Below are 18,778 nucleotides of genomic sequence, written 5' to 3'. Positions count from 1 at the left end.
TTGTCCTTGGTTAGTGGACTTCTCTCAGCTCTAACCTTCATCTTCTAACTACTTTTTATGAAGTCCTTGTTTTGATCCTCCTCTTCATTAGAAAACATGCAAGCTTTCTCCATACCAGGTTGTGGAGACAACTTCAAAGCAACAACATTCTTGGCATCCCAAGATAAAACATCATTATCAACGAGTTCACCATCTAGGGAGACTCCAAAAGGCTTGAAGATAAGAGTCATTAGAATTTCATAGAACATTAGAAGTGGATTTGATGGGTTTGCTTGCCTTGATCATTCAATTAATGATCAAGTAAGGAAAATTGAGGGGAATCATCTTCCACAAATAGTAAATGACTAGAAGGTCATAGTCACTTACTCGTTGAAAGGTTCCAACTCTAGGCAGCACAAAGTGCATGCAAATCCAATGGACAATCCGTCCAAAGGATTTCATAGACTTGGACTTGAAATCATCTTTCTTATTCTCTAGAAACTTCCTCTGGACTTTTTTCTTTCTGAGTCTCTTTGCCTTCAGCCAGTCTTCATAAAGCCTTGAGTTGTCATCAACAACCTTTAGAAAATCAACCAAGTGGTGTTATGAGAGTAGAATCTCATATCCCTTTATGGTAGCCTTCAAGGTGAAGTTTATGTGGTCCACTTCTACTATTGAAAAGGAAGCTCTAACCAATCTAGGATAGATTGGTTCGTAAACTTCAAAGAAGCCCGTCCAGTTTTGCTTCTTTCCAAAAAAAAGAATGTCCAAACCACATTCTTTGATCTCCAAAAGGTCAATGTATCTTTCATCGTGTAACACTCTAAGAGTATTACCATGGCATAGCTTAAGATTTCTAAAAGTGTTACAATGAGAAACATTCATGCAACATCGTTAGGTAGAAACTAACGAATAAACTTATAAAATTACAACTTGATTCATGTATTATACAAATATAACTTATCTTATATACATCATACAACATAAAAGGAAATACATAGAGATATAAAACAACATCTACCAAGACAATACTCCATGCCCCAATGACACACATAGTAACAAACCCACATGATTCCATTAGTACATTCTCATCGAGACAGGACTGCTGATCACGCTTCAGGGTTACCCGATCTTGCAAGGATACTCTGACCCATGCAATCAACATGAGCCACACAGAGATTCCAAATTGAATACCCCCCAAGGGCAGAGGCATAGTTCAATTCATTCATGCCCTCCCTGGTTAAGCTTTGCTACATCTCCCATCTTAAAAACATATGCACTTTGATGATGCTTGATCATATAGGACACACATGGTTTCACTTATCACGTCACATGGAGAATCATATCCCACATGGACTAGGTTCTCTAAACATTTCAAATCTTTCTCATATACCATGACATCCATATCTCATACACATAAGAATCACACATTACATGACACACCCATTTAAATATACCCAAAATCATGTTCATAGTCAAAAGGAAAAATGTTCCCAAACATAATTCAATCATAATCATCTTTAAGAACACTTGACTAAGTAGTAAATTATTCATTCCATCCAAATTCTATATCACTTTCCTATTATTGTTAGAGATAGGGGGAGCAACATGAAGACTAAGCCTTAAAGCTTGAAGAAGTTTTGTCTTTCACATGCCTACCTTACTTAAGTGGCATTTGTATTGATTGTTGAATTGTATGTTACATCATAGTCTCTATCTTTTCATATGTACATCATGCATCATCATGTAGGAGTAAGAAGAAAGTTTCTAATTTCTTAAGTGCATAAAACTCCTTGTTTTGAACGATTACAAGGCTGATCGTAATCAATTACACAAGTGTTAGTAGCTTGTAGAGAGATTTTTGTATCAGTTTAATCGATTACAAGGTAACCGTCATTGATTACACAGTTCATTTGAAACAATGATTGATTTTTTAGGAGTCCCTTCTTTAATTGATTACCTGATAATATAATCGATTACTTCTCTTTTAAAAGTATTCCCATAAGTGATCAATAACACTTTAATCGATTAAATCAAGAATCTAATCGATTACATTGTTCTTGAAAGTTTTCCAGATTTTGTGAAAAGTACTTTAATCTATTGAAATGATAATATAATCGATTACTTCTTCAAAATAATCTATTACATTAAATATTTAATCGATTATAGGTGGTTATAACTATTTTCTCTATAAATAATCACCTCGTGTTCTCACTTATGTGTGTGGAAAGTGTGCTAGAATTGCGAGCTGAAATAAGTGAAACAAAGAGAGAAGATAAAGTGCTTAGAAACAGTGTGACTCACAACTTCTAAACTTTGTTTATGAAGATCTCATTTTGAAAAGTGAGTTGTGAATTTCTCTTGAGTTCAAGAAAGCACTCATTCACTCAAGCAAGGTTCTTGCATATTATTGATCAAGTTATGTCTTTCTTTGACTTTGCTTTTTGTGTAGTTTACACATTGTTAGTATATGCATGAATGTCTGAAGGCATGCTAGAATAGGTTTTTCTAGTTTGAGCTAAGGGTAGGTTTCTCTTAGTCTCTTATTCACAAAGGACCCTAGGGTTTGATGCCTTAGTCTCTTTTTTGGGGGTAGGAACTAAGATTGCTTGTGATTGCTCGTAAGAATTCTATATGCATAGCGAAAATCTAATTCAAGTTGGATTAGATAGCTAGATTAACTTATCTAGAAATAGAGAGTGAACCAGTATAAGAAGTTGTGTACTTTCTCTCCTAAACTTATCTTTCTTTCTTACTCTTGTCTTAATCAATTTACTGAAAGTTAAAGAATACAACTTTGTAAGAAAGTACTTAAATAAAGATTTTGTATTAAGGGTGAAATTAAGTTTTGGTTTATCAAAGGTTTATGATATGATCCTTAGAAAAAAAGTTTCTTTTACTCTCATTTTTAAAGTCTATTTTTGTTAAAGAAACCAATTCACCCCCTCTTGGTTTGTGAGTTCCATCATCTTTTCTCAATTATAGCTATTATTTATTGCATATATAGTTTGTATATCATTTCATAAGTTCTTGGGACTGCTACCTTCTTTATTTCCTTTTATTCTCCTATGAGCTTTGCAGGGTGCAAATGTTATATCTAGAGTTATACTAACTCAATCAAGTTTATTATTACCTTGTTTTAATGATAGGAGAATTATATACAACTTCTATGATTACCTCAAAAGCTATTTCAATTGTATACTATGCCTAAAATTAGGAAGGACGTGAAATAATTGTGCAATCCTAACAGTTTGACCTTTGCACACTAATTGTTCTATATAGAGTTCCAGGAGTCCCAATTAAGTGAAACCAACATCGTTTGTTAGATAACATATAGGGCTCCATTTCTTATGAATACACCTAAGTCTAGTTCGAGCATATTTCTAACTATTTTTTTTTTTGCATTAATATCAAGTTTTTGGTTACTCTCTTCACATCTCTTGGTTTCCATATCATTCTCCTAAACTAAGATATATAGTTCCTAGGATAAGATAAAATACTAACACCAAAAACTAAAGAAGAAAATATCTTAGGAAGGATAGGCAAAAACACTCACCTGGAAAGCATACAAACAAACTCCGATAGACCCGCACAAACTTGATGGTGTTGTCCACCACGAACCCCTCCCCCCTCCCCCCCCCCCCCCCCCGGTAACTATTACTAAGGCTAAAACATGGGTGTGATTTAAATCACAACCGCACGCGTGCCCCAAGTCTGAAAGCTATATGGAAGATAAAAATATTAACTATGAGGGGCTCTGTGCTTAAGGCTAAGCCCACTCTATTCTTTGGGGCTCAAAAGTCTTGGTGGTCTCTTCTATATGTATAGGGAAGAAAAAGATTCATGAGGTTATTTTGCCCATTATGAGACTTAAGTTGTTTTTCATGATCAAATGACCTACTTCGAAGCCGATTTTCTTTAAATAGAAGCCTGTTTTGGTTTACAAGGTGTAGGGATGAATTGTAGTTCTTTTAGCAAGCTTTCTGATAGAGTAAACAACACCTCAGATGAACAACTAGAACTCAAGATACGATGTGGTCTTTCTAGGGTTTTCTTTTAAAAACTAGCACTAAACTTAGTTTTTCAAGCATTCCAATCGTAAGAAGTTTATTTAACACTCTTCTAATATCATATATGATAACTACAACACTAAAATAATTGTATAACAATAAGACCAAACATATTGTAATATAATAATAAAGACAACAACAACAACAACATGAATTTATAGAAAATATAACAAGAGTCCTAATTAGGATTCTTCTTAAGGTATATTCCTAGTACTTGAAGCTTGGGTGTTACACATTGATCACTTTCTTGTTGACCCATCTAGCATTAAACTTCTCTTGAAGCTTCTTGTCTTGAAATAGAGTAGGGGCTTCATACTTACATCTTTGCCTTTTCCTTCTAGACTTCTCAACCTTCATAAAACTTTTTCTCTTGGGGGACCCAATCATAATCCCTTTTTCACAAGGAGGTTTGATGGCACTATTAGAAAATACACTTTCAACATCGGTTATTTAGAACATTCTACATTGGTTCTAAAACCGATGTTGAAAGTGCCGATGTTGAATGTTAACATGTATATGACAACATCGGTTCTTTAAATACCCGATGTTAAACACAATGAACAACAGCAAAAAAAGTGTACGCATGATGAACGTTGACATCGGTTTTCCAGTAAAATCGATGTTAATATGTTAGTTTAACATCGGTTTTTTAGAAAAATCGATGTTAATGTAATACATTAACATCGGTTTTAATGTAAAACCGATGTTAATATATGCCCTTAACATCGGTTTTTCTAGAAAACCGATGTCAACGTTGACGATGCATACACTTATTTGGTGTAGTTCTTTGTGTATAACATCGGTTATGTGTACATAACCGATGTTAATATTCAAATGTTCACATCGGTTATTTATAATTAACCGATGTTAATGTACAAGAGTTGACATCGGTTATCTACAGATAACCGATGTTAAAATACAAACGCTGACATCGGTTATACACAAATAACTAATGTTAATATACAAACATTAACATCGGTTTTCTATTACAACCGGTGTTAAGGTTCATATCGACATTGATTTTTGTAAATAACCGATGTTGGTTATGATATTAACATCGGTTTTTGTTAATAACCGATGTTGTTTTCAAGTATTTTTTTTATATATACTTTCTGTTTTTACATTAAACCCAAAATTGTACCTGCCAAATGCAATTTCAGGAGGCCCAATTCACAGCAAATAAACATTTTATTCTGCTTTCAAGCAGTTTTAATGATAATAAACATCAAATAATTGATTTATTATAAAGAACAATCATCAAATGAATTCAATGTTCATGTTACATAGAAAATGTAAAAAATGTTAAACCAAAGTAAAAACTAAAGCTAAAGATAATGTCCCTAAATCCTAGGCCTGATCTCTAACTCGGAGATAAAACTGTGCCCACTGGATTCGCAATGCTTTTAATCTCTCTGGCTCCAATGGTCTAGGATCGTTAAAATACTGCATGATGAAATAAATCATAATAAGTTAATAATGTAATACAAATTATAAATAAATCAATTTTGTTTGAAATAAACTTACCGCTTCCCAATTATTTCTAAAAGTTCCTAAAATGATGGTGGACATCCAGTGCATCACATAGTAGCCGCACTCAGTACTTCCTTTTTGTCTATTACACTAAATACATAATGAAATTTGGATATTAATTAAACAACTAGTGTAGAGACACATAAAGAAATATATATAAGTGGAAGTTTTATGTAAATGACGTACCTTGACGACAATCCACCTAGCAGAAGCCTTTGATTTAGGCTGTGGAGCATCATCAAGACCCTTGATAGCACTGTTCCATATGAGTAACAATTAAAAACTGGTGTTGTACATTGAGGTATTACAATGCAAATGTATTGAAAAGAACACTAACCTATTAATAATCCCCTTAAGGTAGTTGTCTGGCCTGTTATGCAATGAACAAAACCAGACAACTAGGTGTTCCTTGGGCAGGATGACCATCATCTGCCAGTGTCCGCTGCAGTGGAACCTAAAATGGGTTAGTACATTAGTAAACATTAATTAAATTTAGTTATTTTGTGACTTACCCATTTAGGTAGGCTCCAAGATAGACATCACGATGTGAACTCTGCATCCAACTCTTTATGTAACTTTCAGATTCAAACTGCGATTGCCCAGACCTCTGAATGGACTGTGGCTCGAGGAATCCATAGATATCAGAATTCCCAACTCGCATACATGTTTCAGTGAGATGCCTGTTTATGTTAAGTCAAAGTTAAATATTTATGAATTGAAAGCCATAACTTTGGTAATTAAAAGCCTTTTATATAAAGACTTACAGAATCCACAACTGTAACACTGATATGCTAAGACATTGACCACCGTGTGCGATTTTAGAGAGGTCTTCGTGCTTTATGTACAGGGGGAAATCTGGATTAACGACCCCGAACACGGCGGCATCCCATCTAACCTGATAAGGCCTCAAGAAAAGCTCTGGGATGGTCAATGTCATCAGATAAAGCGGATCATCGACCTCCGGATCGGGCTTCGGAGGTGGTTTTGGCGGAGCCACAGCTACCTGTTCATGAAACAAAGTTAAATAGCCTAATTTGAGGCACGCTTAATGAATTAATTTAAAAAGAAGAAACATATAGTAAGGACAATAAGTACCTGCTGTGATAAAGACTTGACCAGATGTGTCGGCCAAGCAAGGAAGGTGTGAAGTGCCTGCCCCACTAAGGAAACCTCATCAGTGGGTACAAGAACTGGAGCATCTGCATCTGTAACCTCCTCCACACTCACCTTTACTTGGCAAGGCAACAAAGGAGTGTTATGAACAACAGTGGATCCCTCATAAAGTGTCTACCCAAGACATGATAGTTGGTGGACGACACATAATTTTGTGCATGTGTTGTGCATTCGATGCATTACACATAATTATATGAGAAGGTTCAAGAATAATGACATTAAAAAACAAATTATTAATATGGGCGAGTGCCAAACTTCTTTCTCTTCATATTAAATATCACTTCATTTTATATTATTCACAATATTGAAATTGTATGCTTATAACTACTCAACATATGCAAGGACAAAACTTACGTTCAATCACTGCTACAACATTTTGAGGGAGGAAGCAGATGTTGATCAAACAATTAATTGGCTCAAGAAGATTCTACAAGAAAAGTGAACTCTTGCATGGAATGGTGGTCAAAGATGGGGATACATGACCAGTAATCTTGTTAAGTTAATTAATTCCGTACTCAAGAAATCAAGAAATCTGCCAATAAGTGCAGTAGTAAAATCGACATATATAAGGTGTAATGAATTGTTCAACAAAAAAGGGAGAGAAGTTGCAACAATTCTTACATCTGACCAAGTTTATACGAAAACATTAAACAAGGACATCGAAAACGCATAGAGAAAGACAAATGCTCTTGGTCTAAGAGATAATAAACCCAAAGAGATTCGGCCTATTGGAATTTCCACAATCAGGCTGGGTGGTGTGACTATTGAAAATTCCAAAAATTGCACATGCTTTGTTCTCGTGATGTTGCTTCTTGAAAGCATGCTTACCATGAGTATAGGAACTACAAACATCTTATGTTTACGTTGGAAAATGTCTCCAACGTATACAAAAAATTATTTGGAGAATTGCACAACAAAGCATATTGGGCACTGTGTCATGAGCCAATAATCCGCCCCGACCCAAAGAAGAAAAGAAATTCTAAGGACCGTCTTGTCTCCTCTTGTATCCACATCGAAATGGATGTCTGAGAATCGAGTCAACTAAAGCAATGTTCCATGTGTCGAATCCCAGATTATTCAAAGAAAAATTGCCTCTATCGTGTAGGCTCAAGCCAACAATGTTAAATTTATGTCATGTTCTTTGTATTTTAATTTTTGTTGTATTGTAAATATTTTGTTCTATTGTTTGTAATTTTATATATATATATATATATATATATATATATATATATATATATATATATATATATATATATATATATATATATATATATATTACTTCAATTCAACTTGTTGGTTACATATGTTTTTTTTTAATTTCAAATATGTATTTTAACAATCAAATAAAATGAAAATACAAAAGAATAAAAACACTATATTTAAACTAATAAATAGAAATAGACAATATTTAAAAAAAAAACAAAATTAGATATATACATGAAATGTATGTTTGGGTGAGTTGCTGCCCAATCTTTTTATTTTAAAAATGTAAAAGTAATGGAATACTAAATTTTGCTATTTTTTAACTAAACGATTATAAATCAAATTTATTTCATTTTAGTAAAATATTTTAAAATATATCTATTTAATAATTGGAATATGAATTAGAAAATAAAATATATGAGGAGATGTGTTCAATAAAATGTGTGTAAGTGTTCCTAATATTTATAAAATAAATTTTTATAATTTGTCATCTCATTGTGCCATGTTAAATATTTTATTTCATTTTATTCATGTTTTTCGTTACCTTTGAAATACATGGTTATAAATCCACCATTATGCAAGATGTTTCTATTTTCATGTTATCACAAACTCAACGGGTTTTCAAACTCTAAGATATTCTCACTTTTGAAAAAGATTTCAATAATACAAAAATAAAATTAAAAGAAATAACAAAAATAATACAAAGTGTTCTCAAATTACAAATTATTTTCAATTTAGTCATAAATATAGATAAATGAAAAGGAAAAAAATTAAAACAATTTTAAAAAATTAAAACAAAAAAAACAAGTTATGAAATCGATTTCTAAACTGATTTTTAAACTACGTAAAAAAAAAAAAAAAAACAAGTGAAAAATTAGTTTGAGAGAAACCGATTTCTCACTTACTACATTAAAGTGTATGATTGGGGTAAATATTTTTTGGATTATTTTATTTAAATAAATGTTTATTTTTTGTATTTTTGAAATAAAAAACTTGAATAATTTCATATATGTTTTCACATTTTAAGTCATTTTTTATTGTTTTTTGACTTTCTAAACAATTATATGGTTAATTAGTGGAAGTCATTTCCAGCAAGAAATAAAAACTCGGTGAGAAATAATTACTAGTCTAGCAAAAATTTTAGTAGAAATTTACTATATATAGATCAAGATTTGTTATACTTAGCCTAAAAATATAAATTTTTAAAGCTTTTAAGATAGAATCAGTAGATATTGAGTATTTTTTTATAGTAAGAACTTTTCATTTATTTTTGGATATAAAAACTTTACAATGTTGTTTTAGTCTTGCGGTTAGAATGAAGTTCCTTTTTATTGGTTTTATTTGACTTCAATACGATTTTAAGTTAATTCATATCAATTAAATTCATTATTAAATGCAAAAGCAGGAAATTAAATAAAATACACAAAAGGCATTGCCGCCGAATTATACAAGCCGCAGTCCCATAAAACAACCAAGAGAAAGACCAGAGCATCATAAAGAACAGTACCTACAGCAAGAGAAAGAAAAATAGGGGTGGATCTTGATTCTTATGTATGGTTTTTGTTGTAACAAGTTCAAACACCACAATGTTGTAAAATTTGACACAAACTTCTCGTTAGAGAAATAACCACGAAGGAGAAAGAAAATACCGCCAAGAGTTTGATAGCAATTTGTTATCACGAATTAGAACCTATCATTTTTTTCAAACTAGGAAAATCACAAACTATTTTTTTGTACAAAATTATATACGAAAAAAATGGTGATAAATCTTCGTCAAAAACCTTAAGTGTACACAAGGTAAAATATTTTCTTTCTAAAACGAGTTTTTTTATACTTATGGATCAATCATAATTTAAATTATGGACCGCTTGATTAAAAGACATAAGTCATTATCACTTATGTCAAGGATTATTGATAAATTACAAGCTAAATACTAACCCACTCTTAATTGCTTAATATCTATTAACTTTTGAGCACACCTTTCTAATCTCTCCTTGTGAACCGGTCTTTACCTCTACACCACCCAATTTAACCATAGCCTTTCGAAATTCATAATCAAATCTAATCCCCAATAACCCTCTTATATTCCCAGCGTAACTCTGCACTATGCTTTGTGTATTAGAGTCTCCCCACAGCCTTTGGTCTGACTCTAGAACCGCATTACCATCACGTACATTTTTGAAGAAACTAACATCAAATTTGGCTGGACTATCTTTGTCCAAAGATACCCTTCTCAAGCCATCTCCTATATTGGGACACAGGGTTTTAAGTTGGCCTAAGAAGTTTTGGTCTATGGTTGGATCTGAATTGCCAGTGGTGGTGAAATTATATAAGCGGTAACTGAAGAATCTGCATTCTGTTTGGCCTATGGTGTGTGCCCCTGCAGACAGACAATAAAGTAGCACATTAATAACTTTTTTGTACACCATATAATGGTAGCATAATTATGAAGGGTTTAATGTTTATGTACTGTAATCCAATTATAAATTATCTTTTAAATTACTTTAAAGTTAACAAACTTATCATCCATGATAAATTGTTATTATTAATAACAGTAAAATTTTTACATCAATTATGAATCCCATAGAAATGTAATAATGCGAAACAAAACACACCAACTAAGGTGACAAGGTCGTGGTCATCCATGCCTTTGTCAGCAAATTTTTTCCTTTGGACAGAAATAGAGTCAAGTGGAGAAGGCAAGTTTGAGGCCTGAGAGGATAAAGAAACCCTCCCATCTCTTCTTCCAGTAGGTACTGACCAACTTGGACCATCACTCTGCCATTTATGTTAAGTGTTACTTTTATCGAGTGAAGCATTAATAAATCATGAATAAAACTCTTACATGGTGCAAGATATTGTATGTGTTGGTAGGGTAAAACAATGTTATGCCATTAGTATATAATCATTAAATTCTATTTAAAGAAAAAATAGGTTACATGTAAGTTAATTTTATATTATCAGCATCTAATTACTAACCATAGTTTGTTAACTTTTATCATAACAACTTTAAAAAATTACATCAATCATCATTTTTAATTGATTGATATTATAAAACTATCAGTACACATTTATTAAATTATTCTTAAAATTTCCATGTTAGTTGTATATAATATTAAGGAATAAAGTGAATGACATTTTCAAACCATAAAAATTAAAGAATTAAAGTGATAGTTCAGATAAATCATAAAAAAGGAGTGATAATGAGAATATGTCCATGTTAGTGTGTGTTTAAGGGTGGAACTAAACATTATTATTATATTTAGTACCAAGTCCACAGCATCACGTGCTGCCAATGCCAGGATGTCGGCGCAAGAAACAACACCTGGACATTTGGCCTCAAGTTGTGATTTTGCATCCTCAATCACTTCAAAACCTCTTAGACCAGTGTTTGCCAACGCATTCCTCTCCGCAGAAGAGCCTGAAATCAAAACTGAACCATCGCAGCCCTGTGGGAAAAAATCCAGCGAACATTTTTATCCATTGTAATAAAAAACACAAAATCTATATTTATAATAACTCATACATCTTATTCAATTAATTAAATTATATCTAATTGATATTAAATACAGCGACATAACTAAATAAAGAACTTCTATATCAAAATAAATATGTGGTATGACAATCATGTGTTCAACAAAACTAATTGAAAACCAAAAAATTAGTTATAAGGCACAAGAAAGTTAGTTAGTAACTGAGAGTTAAAATAAAGCTGAAAATTAATTTATTAAATTGTAAGTGTTTAATAAAATTGATTGTTAAAATAATTAAAAAGTATAAAATGACATAAAATTGTGATTTATTTAAAAAATATAATAAAATTTGATAAAAATATTAAGAATAAAAAGAAAAAAAATATAAAAGTTCGATGTTAAAATCTAACATTTTTAAAAAATGTTATTTAAGTAGTATTTCAAAAAAAATGTTAAAACCTAATAATATATTATTAAAAAAAAGTTTATTTCCTAAACAATTAAGTAAATTTTTTAAATAATAAAAAAATAGATAAAATATATTGTGAAATATGCCAAACAATTGTAGTACATTATTTATTATGTGAGTGAAAGATGAAGATCAAAGTAGCAAACCTCGACAAAGCAATCATGGAAATGAAGTCGGAGCAGGCCAGGAGCAATTGTAGGATCTTTATTGAAGTAGGATTCAACAGTGGATCGAACTGTGGCTTCTGCGTTTGGGCACGAAGAGGAGTAAAACCCAGTTTTGAGTTGGGCTTGTACGGCCGAAATTGTCATAAAAATCACTAATGAACCCAACCATGTGTGTCCCATATTTGGTACTAACTGTAATAAGGCTTAACTTGAAACAACTTGGTATTTGCTACTTCACTTCCCCTTGATAGCAAGCATTTGCACACTGCTTGTTACTTATATAAGGGTGCTCTAAGTGGGGAAGAAGTGGATCTTCCACAATGTTTGTTAATTAATTAATTAAGATTTTAAATTTATGTTATGCTGCCCATTTTAATTAGGATGAAGGGAGATATACGGAAAGATAAAAAGATGATTTGACATTTAAAGGTTTCTTACTCTCATATTGGACAATGGCCGGTGGATTTCATAGTATATATGCTATAGTGGAGAGAATCCATCACTTTCTGCCTTCTGATCTTTGATGCTTCTGATTTATTCCTCAATGCTTTTCTGTTTTTCTCTATTTTATCATGTAATTTATGTTCCCTGAAACGCACATTTTTATTTTTATTTTTATTTTGTTGTGTACTTGTTTCATTGAGCTGATATATTAGTCAAGGACATGCATGTTTGGTTAATCATTTAAAAAGTATTTTTAAGTGTTGGACAAAGACATATTTTGTTATCTTCTAAAGTATGTTTCCACGTTAAGATTTAGCTTTAAAAATAAGTTTTTTTAGAAGACATAGGTTGCTTTTGTAAACTCAAGTTTAATTCAAATTTAAATTTGTAAATTTTAATCTAAACACGGACTAATTTGATTGGTGTATTTGTACTAAAATAAAAATCCCGAGGATTATTTTCCAATTTATATATTTTTTTTTTGTTTTGTAAACTGTACGTACCTATTAAAGATGATTATATGGAGCAGATTGTAACTATGCATTCCCGTGCAATATTGTTCACTAATGTTAAATTAAAACTATATATCAGGGTAGTAGAATGGCACTACTGTTTCTTTGCCTAGTGCGTTCCATTCTGTCAGATATATAAAATTAACAGAACAAAGGAATGGCCACATCTTATGCAAATATTCATAAAACGATATAATTTATACTTTGATTGATTTTAGTACAGTCAGATACCATTTTCGTGGTATTAAAGTATTACAGTTCTATATGTTTTCAAACGTCCAGCAATATTCACATGCCTTAAACAGAGACAAAAAAATGTAACGCGGATTGCATTTCAAGAATCTCCATTAATCCACTAATAATTTTTTACGTGAATGTCAGGGGCATAATGGCAACAAGAAGGAAAGTGGCCAGCACAATATACGCACTTAATTTTGATTAAAATGTCCTCGTGAATTTATATTACTAGCACGTGAATAGTTTTTTTTTAAAAATATATACATTAATGATTAATTTTCTAAAAATCAGTCATTTTTGTATACATACATTTGGCATGACTGAAGATAGCACTACTAGATAGAAAAGACAGTTTCAACATTGGTGGAAAACCACATTTTATATCGGTGGTCAACCGATGTTGAATAGGATGTTGTCACTGCTAGAAAAAAGCCGTTTTACGTCAGTCCTTGTCGGTGTTCAACGACGGTGCATGCCCATCTTTAAATGAGACGTCGTTGTAGACCTCTGACCAATCTACGATGGCCACTATACACCGTTTTAGAAGGACGTGATTCCTGCGACGGGGCTAACGTCATAGCCGTAGTTGAAGCTTCGCCATCGAAGACGTTGTTGATGTCAGCAACGACGTTGAAATGTATGCTTTTTAGGTCAGGCTGTAACGGCAACGACGTAGTAATATATAATTTCAACGACGGTGCTTACGTAAGCACCATCTTTGAAGTTATATATTACTACGTCGTTGCATCCGCAACCACCGCCGTTGAATTCATGTTCAACTACGTCGTTATCGTAAGCATTGACGTAGACAATTTTTTTTTTTACTATTAAAAATGTTGATTATTATATTACAAATTAAAAATAAACATAATTAATATAAGCTCAAAATTTATAAATTATTATTGTCAACTAATTAATATGATAAGTAAATATAATTTTTGTGCTATAAATTATGGTTTTACTTAATTTAATATTATATAAATAAGCAACATAATGATAAATCATTATCAACCAGTATTTCAAATGTAACCTTATGAGATAAATAAATAACAATAATTAAACATAATATAATACAATAATAAATAAAGTAAAATCTACTAACACTACTACAAAAAGTGGATTCAACATCGGTGTGTTAACATTGGTTGTTAAAAAAACCGATGTTAACATATGTGCGATGGCATAATTGTAAATACCGTGTATACGTTAACATTGGTTTTGTGAAAAACCGATGTTAACATTTATTAATTAACATCGGTTTTTTAATAACCGATGTTAACATATGTTTATTAACATCGGGTTTTTAGAAAACCGATGTTAACGTTTGATATGTTAACATCGGTTTTTTCCAGAAAACCGATGTTAACCTTAACATCATTTTGTTAACATCGGTTTTTTTATTTAAAAAACCGATGTTGAACTTATATTTTTAAAAACATGGTGAGCCCTAAGAAGCTCAAGCTCTGTCTTCTTCTCTATCTAAGCTTTCGCACTCTCTTCTTCTTCTAATCTCCATCTACCTTCAAGGTCCCTGTCTGCATCTGAGCATCGTGTTCATCGCACTTGAGCATCGTCTTCGTCGCACTCGAGCATCGTCACAAGTCTCTGATTCTTCTCCTTCGCCCCCATACCTAGGTATGTTTCGTCTCCTTCGCGTTGTCTTCTTCTCCATCTAAGCTTTCTTGCTCTCTTTGTTCTCCATCTACCTTGAAGTTGTATGTTCTCCATCTGACCATCATTTTGTCTAAGGTCGAGCATCGTGTTCGTCGCACTCGAGCATCGTCAGAAGTCTGTGCTTCTTCTCCTTCGCCACCTCACGTAGGTTTGTTTGGTCTAATCCTGTATAAATATTTGATTGCATTCATGTATCGCACACTTAGTGAACTAAACATGGCTAGGGTATCTCATATTTAACTCAAGCATCGTGACAACTCTGTGCTTCTTCTCCTTAGTGAAGTTTCCCTTACCCTTATTGTGTTCTTGTAACAGTTTAAGTGGATCTGTTAATGCCAACCTCTTGAGCAACCTCTTGAGCTTGTTCTTTATACACACAAGAGCAACCTCTTGAGCTTGTTCTTTATACACAAAGAAAAGTGATTATGAATATAAAGAAGCTATGTTGATGGTCTGTACGTTAGTTTAGCTTATGATAAACTCGAATCATAGTTATAGGTATGTTGAAAAACTGAAAATTCAGGGCTGAGAATTGCACTCTATATTTTAGGTTTATTGGACCACCATGTGTCATTTGTAGAGTAGGTGTTGTTTAATTTGAGAGAAAGTTAAGAATGCTATTGTGACATTTAGTAATTAGTACAGGCAAAGCTATGCCACAACTAAGATTATACATATCTAGTATACCTTTGTTAGCTGTGCCTTTTTTGTCCTGTGTGTGGGTACATTACCCTTATAATTTTTTATTGATTTGGTAGGAGGATTTGTTGTACTTTGTTTCTAAAAGCACTACTGAATTGTGTGTGCCTCACTGCCTCATGATTGTAGGATTATAGGAATGTTGAACGAGTAATTTGGATTACTGTTATCTTGCCAGACGGTCGTCTCATTAGTTGTATCTTTTCCAAAAGAGAAAAACTTGAGGTATAATTAGTATGATTTTGGATATTGTGTATTTTACATTACTGTGAAAGGTTGCATACATGACTAACCAATTGTCATTTTGTTACCTTGGTAGGAAGTGTTTGGGTTCGTAAGCATTGTTGGATTAGGAGAACCTTTGTCTAAGGCCTATAGACTTGTGAGTGCCTCTTTCCCTATCCACTTGATTTCTGAATTGAACCTTCATGTTTCTTTTTTTATTTTTGCACAGCAAAAATCAGATAATATTATAAATGATTCAGTACTAAGTGTACTGAAGATAAGATGAAATAGATACAAAGGTAGAGAACTGCCGAACCCAACTACATAGGATAAAAGCACAGTAGCTGGAGGGTTAAGTCGATAGAATAATTCTGCTGAGCACTCACTTGGTACATAATGGGGTATTTGTCTTGGAGGGTTAAGTCATCCTCCCTCCACTTATCCTTGCCTACTTGATTTTGACCCCATCACTAGTTAGGAAACTTGACCAATTGATGAAAGAATTATATGTCTTATTCTTCCTCTCTCTCTTTTTTTTTTTTTGCACAACAAATATCAATATATTATATATGAAATTCAGTACTAGGTGTACTGAAAATACAATAATAAAAACAAGGCTTATACAGTCTAAACCCCACTAGGACGAATCAATAGATAGGCCACAATACAATACAAACCCAGCCCCTCTAGGAAAAAGCATCCTTCAAGTTAGATGACCAGAAATTAAAATGCAGTTGGAAGCCCTTCTCCACACACTTAAGCCAAGACCAAGTGTGGAATAAGGCATCATCCATGACCTTTTCAGGATTAAAAGGCTGGTTATTGAAAACCATGCCATTTCTGTGATGCCAAATGGACAAACACAGAGCTATCCACAGGAATTCCCATCTCTTGGTTGTAGAACTTTGCCTATTCCACTAAGAGAATTGCAAAAAGTGATTCTTTGGGTCTGTGGGGAGAGGACCCACTCTATTAACTCATCTCATTGGCTCCCACCAAAGACTCCTTGTCTTGGAGCAGTTGAACATAAGATGATTGACCGATTCTTCTTTATGCTCACATAGAGGGCAGTTGTATGAAGGCAATGTCACTTGCCTCCTTCTGAGATTATCCCTAGTAGGGAGCCTGTTCTTGAATAGTCTCCAAGAAAAAGCACTCGCCCTTGGGGGAATTTTCAATCTCTGCATAATCTTGGAGGCCCTGTCTTCATCAGCATTATTATGATCCTCTTGCAATACTTTGTAGGCAGACTTTGTTGAAAATAGACCATTATGGTCAAGCTTCCACCAAAGGAAATCCCTGCTGGATTGATGGATGTGGCCAGACTCAATCTCAACTAGGAGAGCAGCTACATTGTCAATTTCATGATCAAAAAAATTCCTTCTCCATGTTAACTTCCATTCCCATCTGTCCTCCACAAAATCCCCCATGGAATTGATTGAAAAAGTCTGTTGTTTGCTTATTAAATAATGATTAGGATATTTTGCTTGGAGATTACAATTGTCCCCTAGCCACTTATCCTTCCAGAAACTGATTTTGGAGCCACATCCCACCCTCCACTTTAGGTTATGAAGAAAGCAATTGTTGTGCTGCTGCTGAAAGATAGCCTTTAGGTCCTGCCACCATTGGGAAGAGAATTTACTCTTTCCACCAGAGATCAGCTCCTTCCACCCACCATATTTGGAAATTAAAATTCTAGTCCAAGGTTGATTGTGATTATTAGCCAGCTCCCACCCCCATTTGCCAAGTAGAGCCTCATTAAATTTAGATAAATCTTTAATCCCTAGGCCCCCATTGTTCTTAGGAAGGCAAACTGTGTCCCACTTCACCCAAGGAATCTTACTGGCCTCTTGATGACTTCCCCAAAGGAAATTTCTCTGGATGGAAAGAATCTTGTGCACCACGTTCTTGGGAATCTTAAAGAAAGATAGTAAGTAGATAGGTAAGGCTGATAAGACTGAATTAATGAGAGTGATTCTGCCCCCCATAGATAAACTTCTTTGCTTCCATTTTGCAAGTTTGGCTTCAAACTTCCTTATAATAGGCTGCCACACGATCCAACTCTTAGAAGACACCCCTTAGACATCTCTTTGGAGAAAATTCCTTAGAAAGGCTTCCATTAATTAGGATGGATATGGTTGCAGTGGACAGACAACCATTAATCCATTTCCTCCACCTTTCACAAAAGCCCATCCTCATGAGCATGTAGTCAAGAAAACCCCATGAAACCGAATCATATGCCTTTTCAAAATCTGCTTTGAAGACCATGCAAGGTTTATTTCTAGCCTTGGCCTCAGCTAAAGCCTCATTGGCAACCAAAACTCCATGAAGAATGTGCCTCCCCTTCATAAAAGTCGTCTGCCTTTCATCTATAAGATGAGGTAACACAAGGGCCAACCTCTTGGCCAAAACTTTAGCCACAATTTTATAGACACACCCTATAAGGGAGATGGGCCTATAATCATTGAAAGATTGAGGGTCATTAAGCTTTGGGATGAGGGCTATGAATGAAGCATTGGTTCCTGTTGGAAAGGATCCATTGATATAAAATTCATCCATGAGCCTGATGAAATCTGATTTCAAAATCTCCCAGAAATGCTTAATCAAATTGAAATTTAAGCCATCTAGGCCAGGACTTTTGTCCCTCCCACAATCCCAAACTGCTGATTTGATCTCCAATTCAGAAAATCTAGACACAAGGCTTTCTTTATCTCTTAGATCAAGAGAAGAGAACTGGACACCATCCAAGGTTGGTCTACTAGAACATTCCTCCGAAAATCTGTTCTTGAAATAGAGGATAGCTGCATTTTTAACACTGCAAGGTTCATGTACCCACACACCATCTATGGAGATACCTTGAATAGCATTTTTTCTTCTTCTATGATTGATCAATCTATGGAAATAGGTAGAGTTGTTGTCCCCT

General features: G+C 33.5%; 1 protein-coding gene across 1 annotated transcript; it reads right to left on the bottom strand.

Annotated features, from left to right (window-relative positions):
- Positions 1-9,758: 9,758 nt before the first annotated feature.
- Positions 9,759-12,327, bottom strand: LOC114404080 (peroxidase 25-like). Its single transcript, XM_028367201.1, has 4 exons — positions 12,044-12,327; positions 11,225-11,404; positions 10,571-10,733; positions 9,759-10,335 (listed from the first exon to the last, which is right to left on the bottom strand). Exons 1-4 carry the CDS (start codon positions 12,242-12,244, stop codon positions 9,908-9,910), a joined length of 972 nt encoding a protein of 323 aa, XP_028223002.1. The 5' UTR covers positions 12,245-12,327; the 3' UTR covers positions 9,759-9,907.
- Between the last annotated feature and the right edge of the window lie 6,451 nt (positions 12,328-18,778).

This window comes from Glycine soja, unplaced genomic scaffold, assembly GCF_004193775.1.
Source record: "Glycine soja cultivar W05 unplaced genomic scaffold, ASM419377v2 Super-Scaffold_78, whole genome shotgun sequence".
Taxonomy (NCBI): domain Eukaryota; kingdom Viridiplantae; phylum Streptophyta; class Magnoliopsida; order Fabales; family Fabaceae; genus Glycine; species Glycine soja.
Note: the sequence above shows the minus strand (reverse complement) of the source record. Positions and strands in the feature narration are given on the sequence as shown.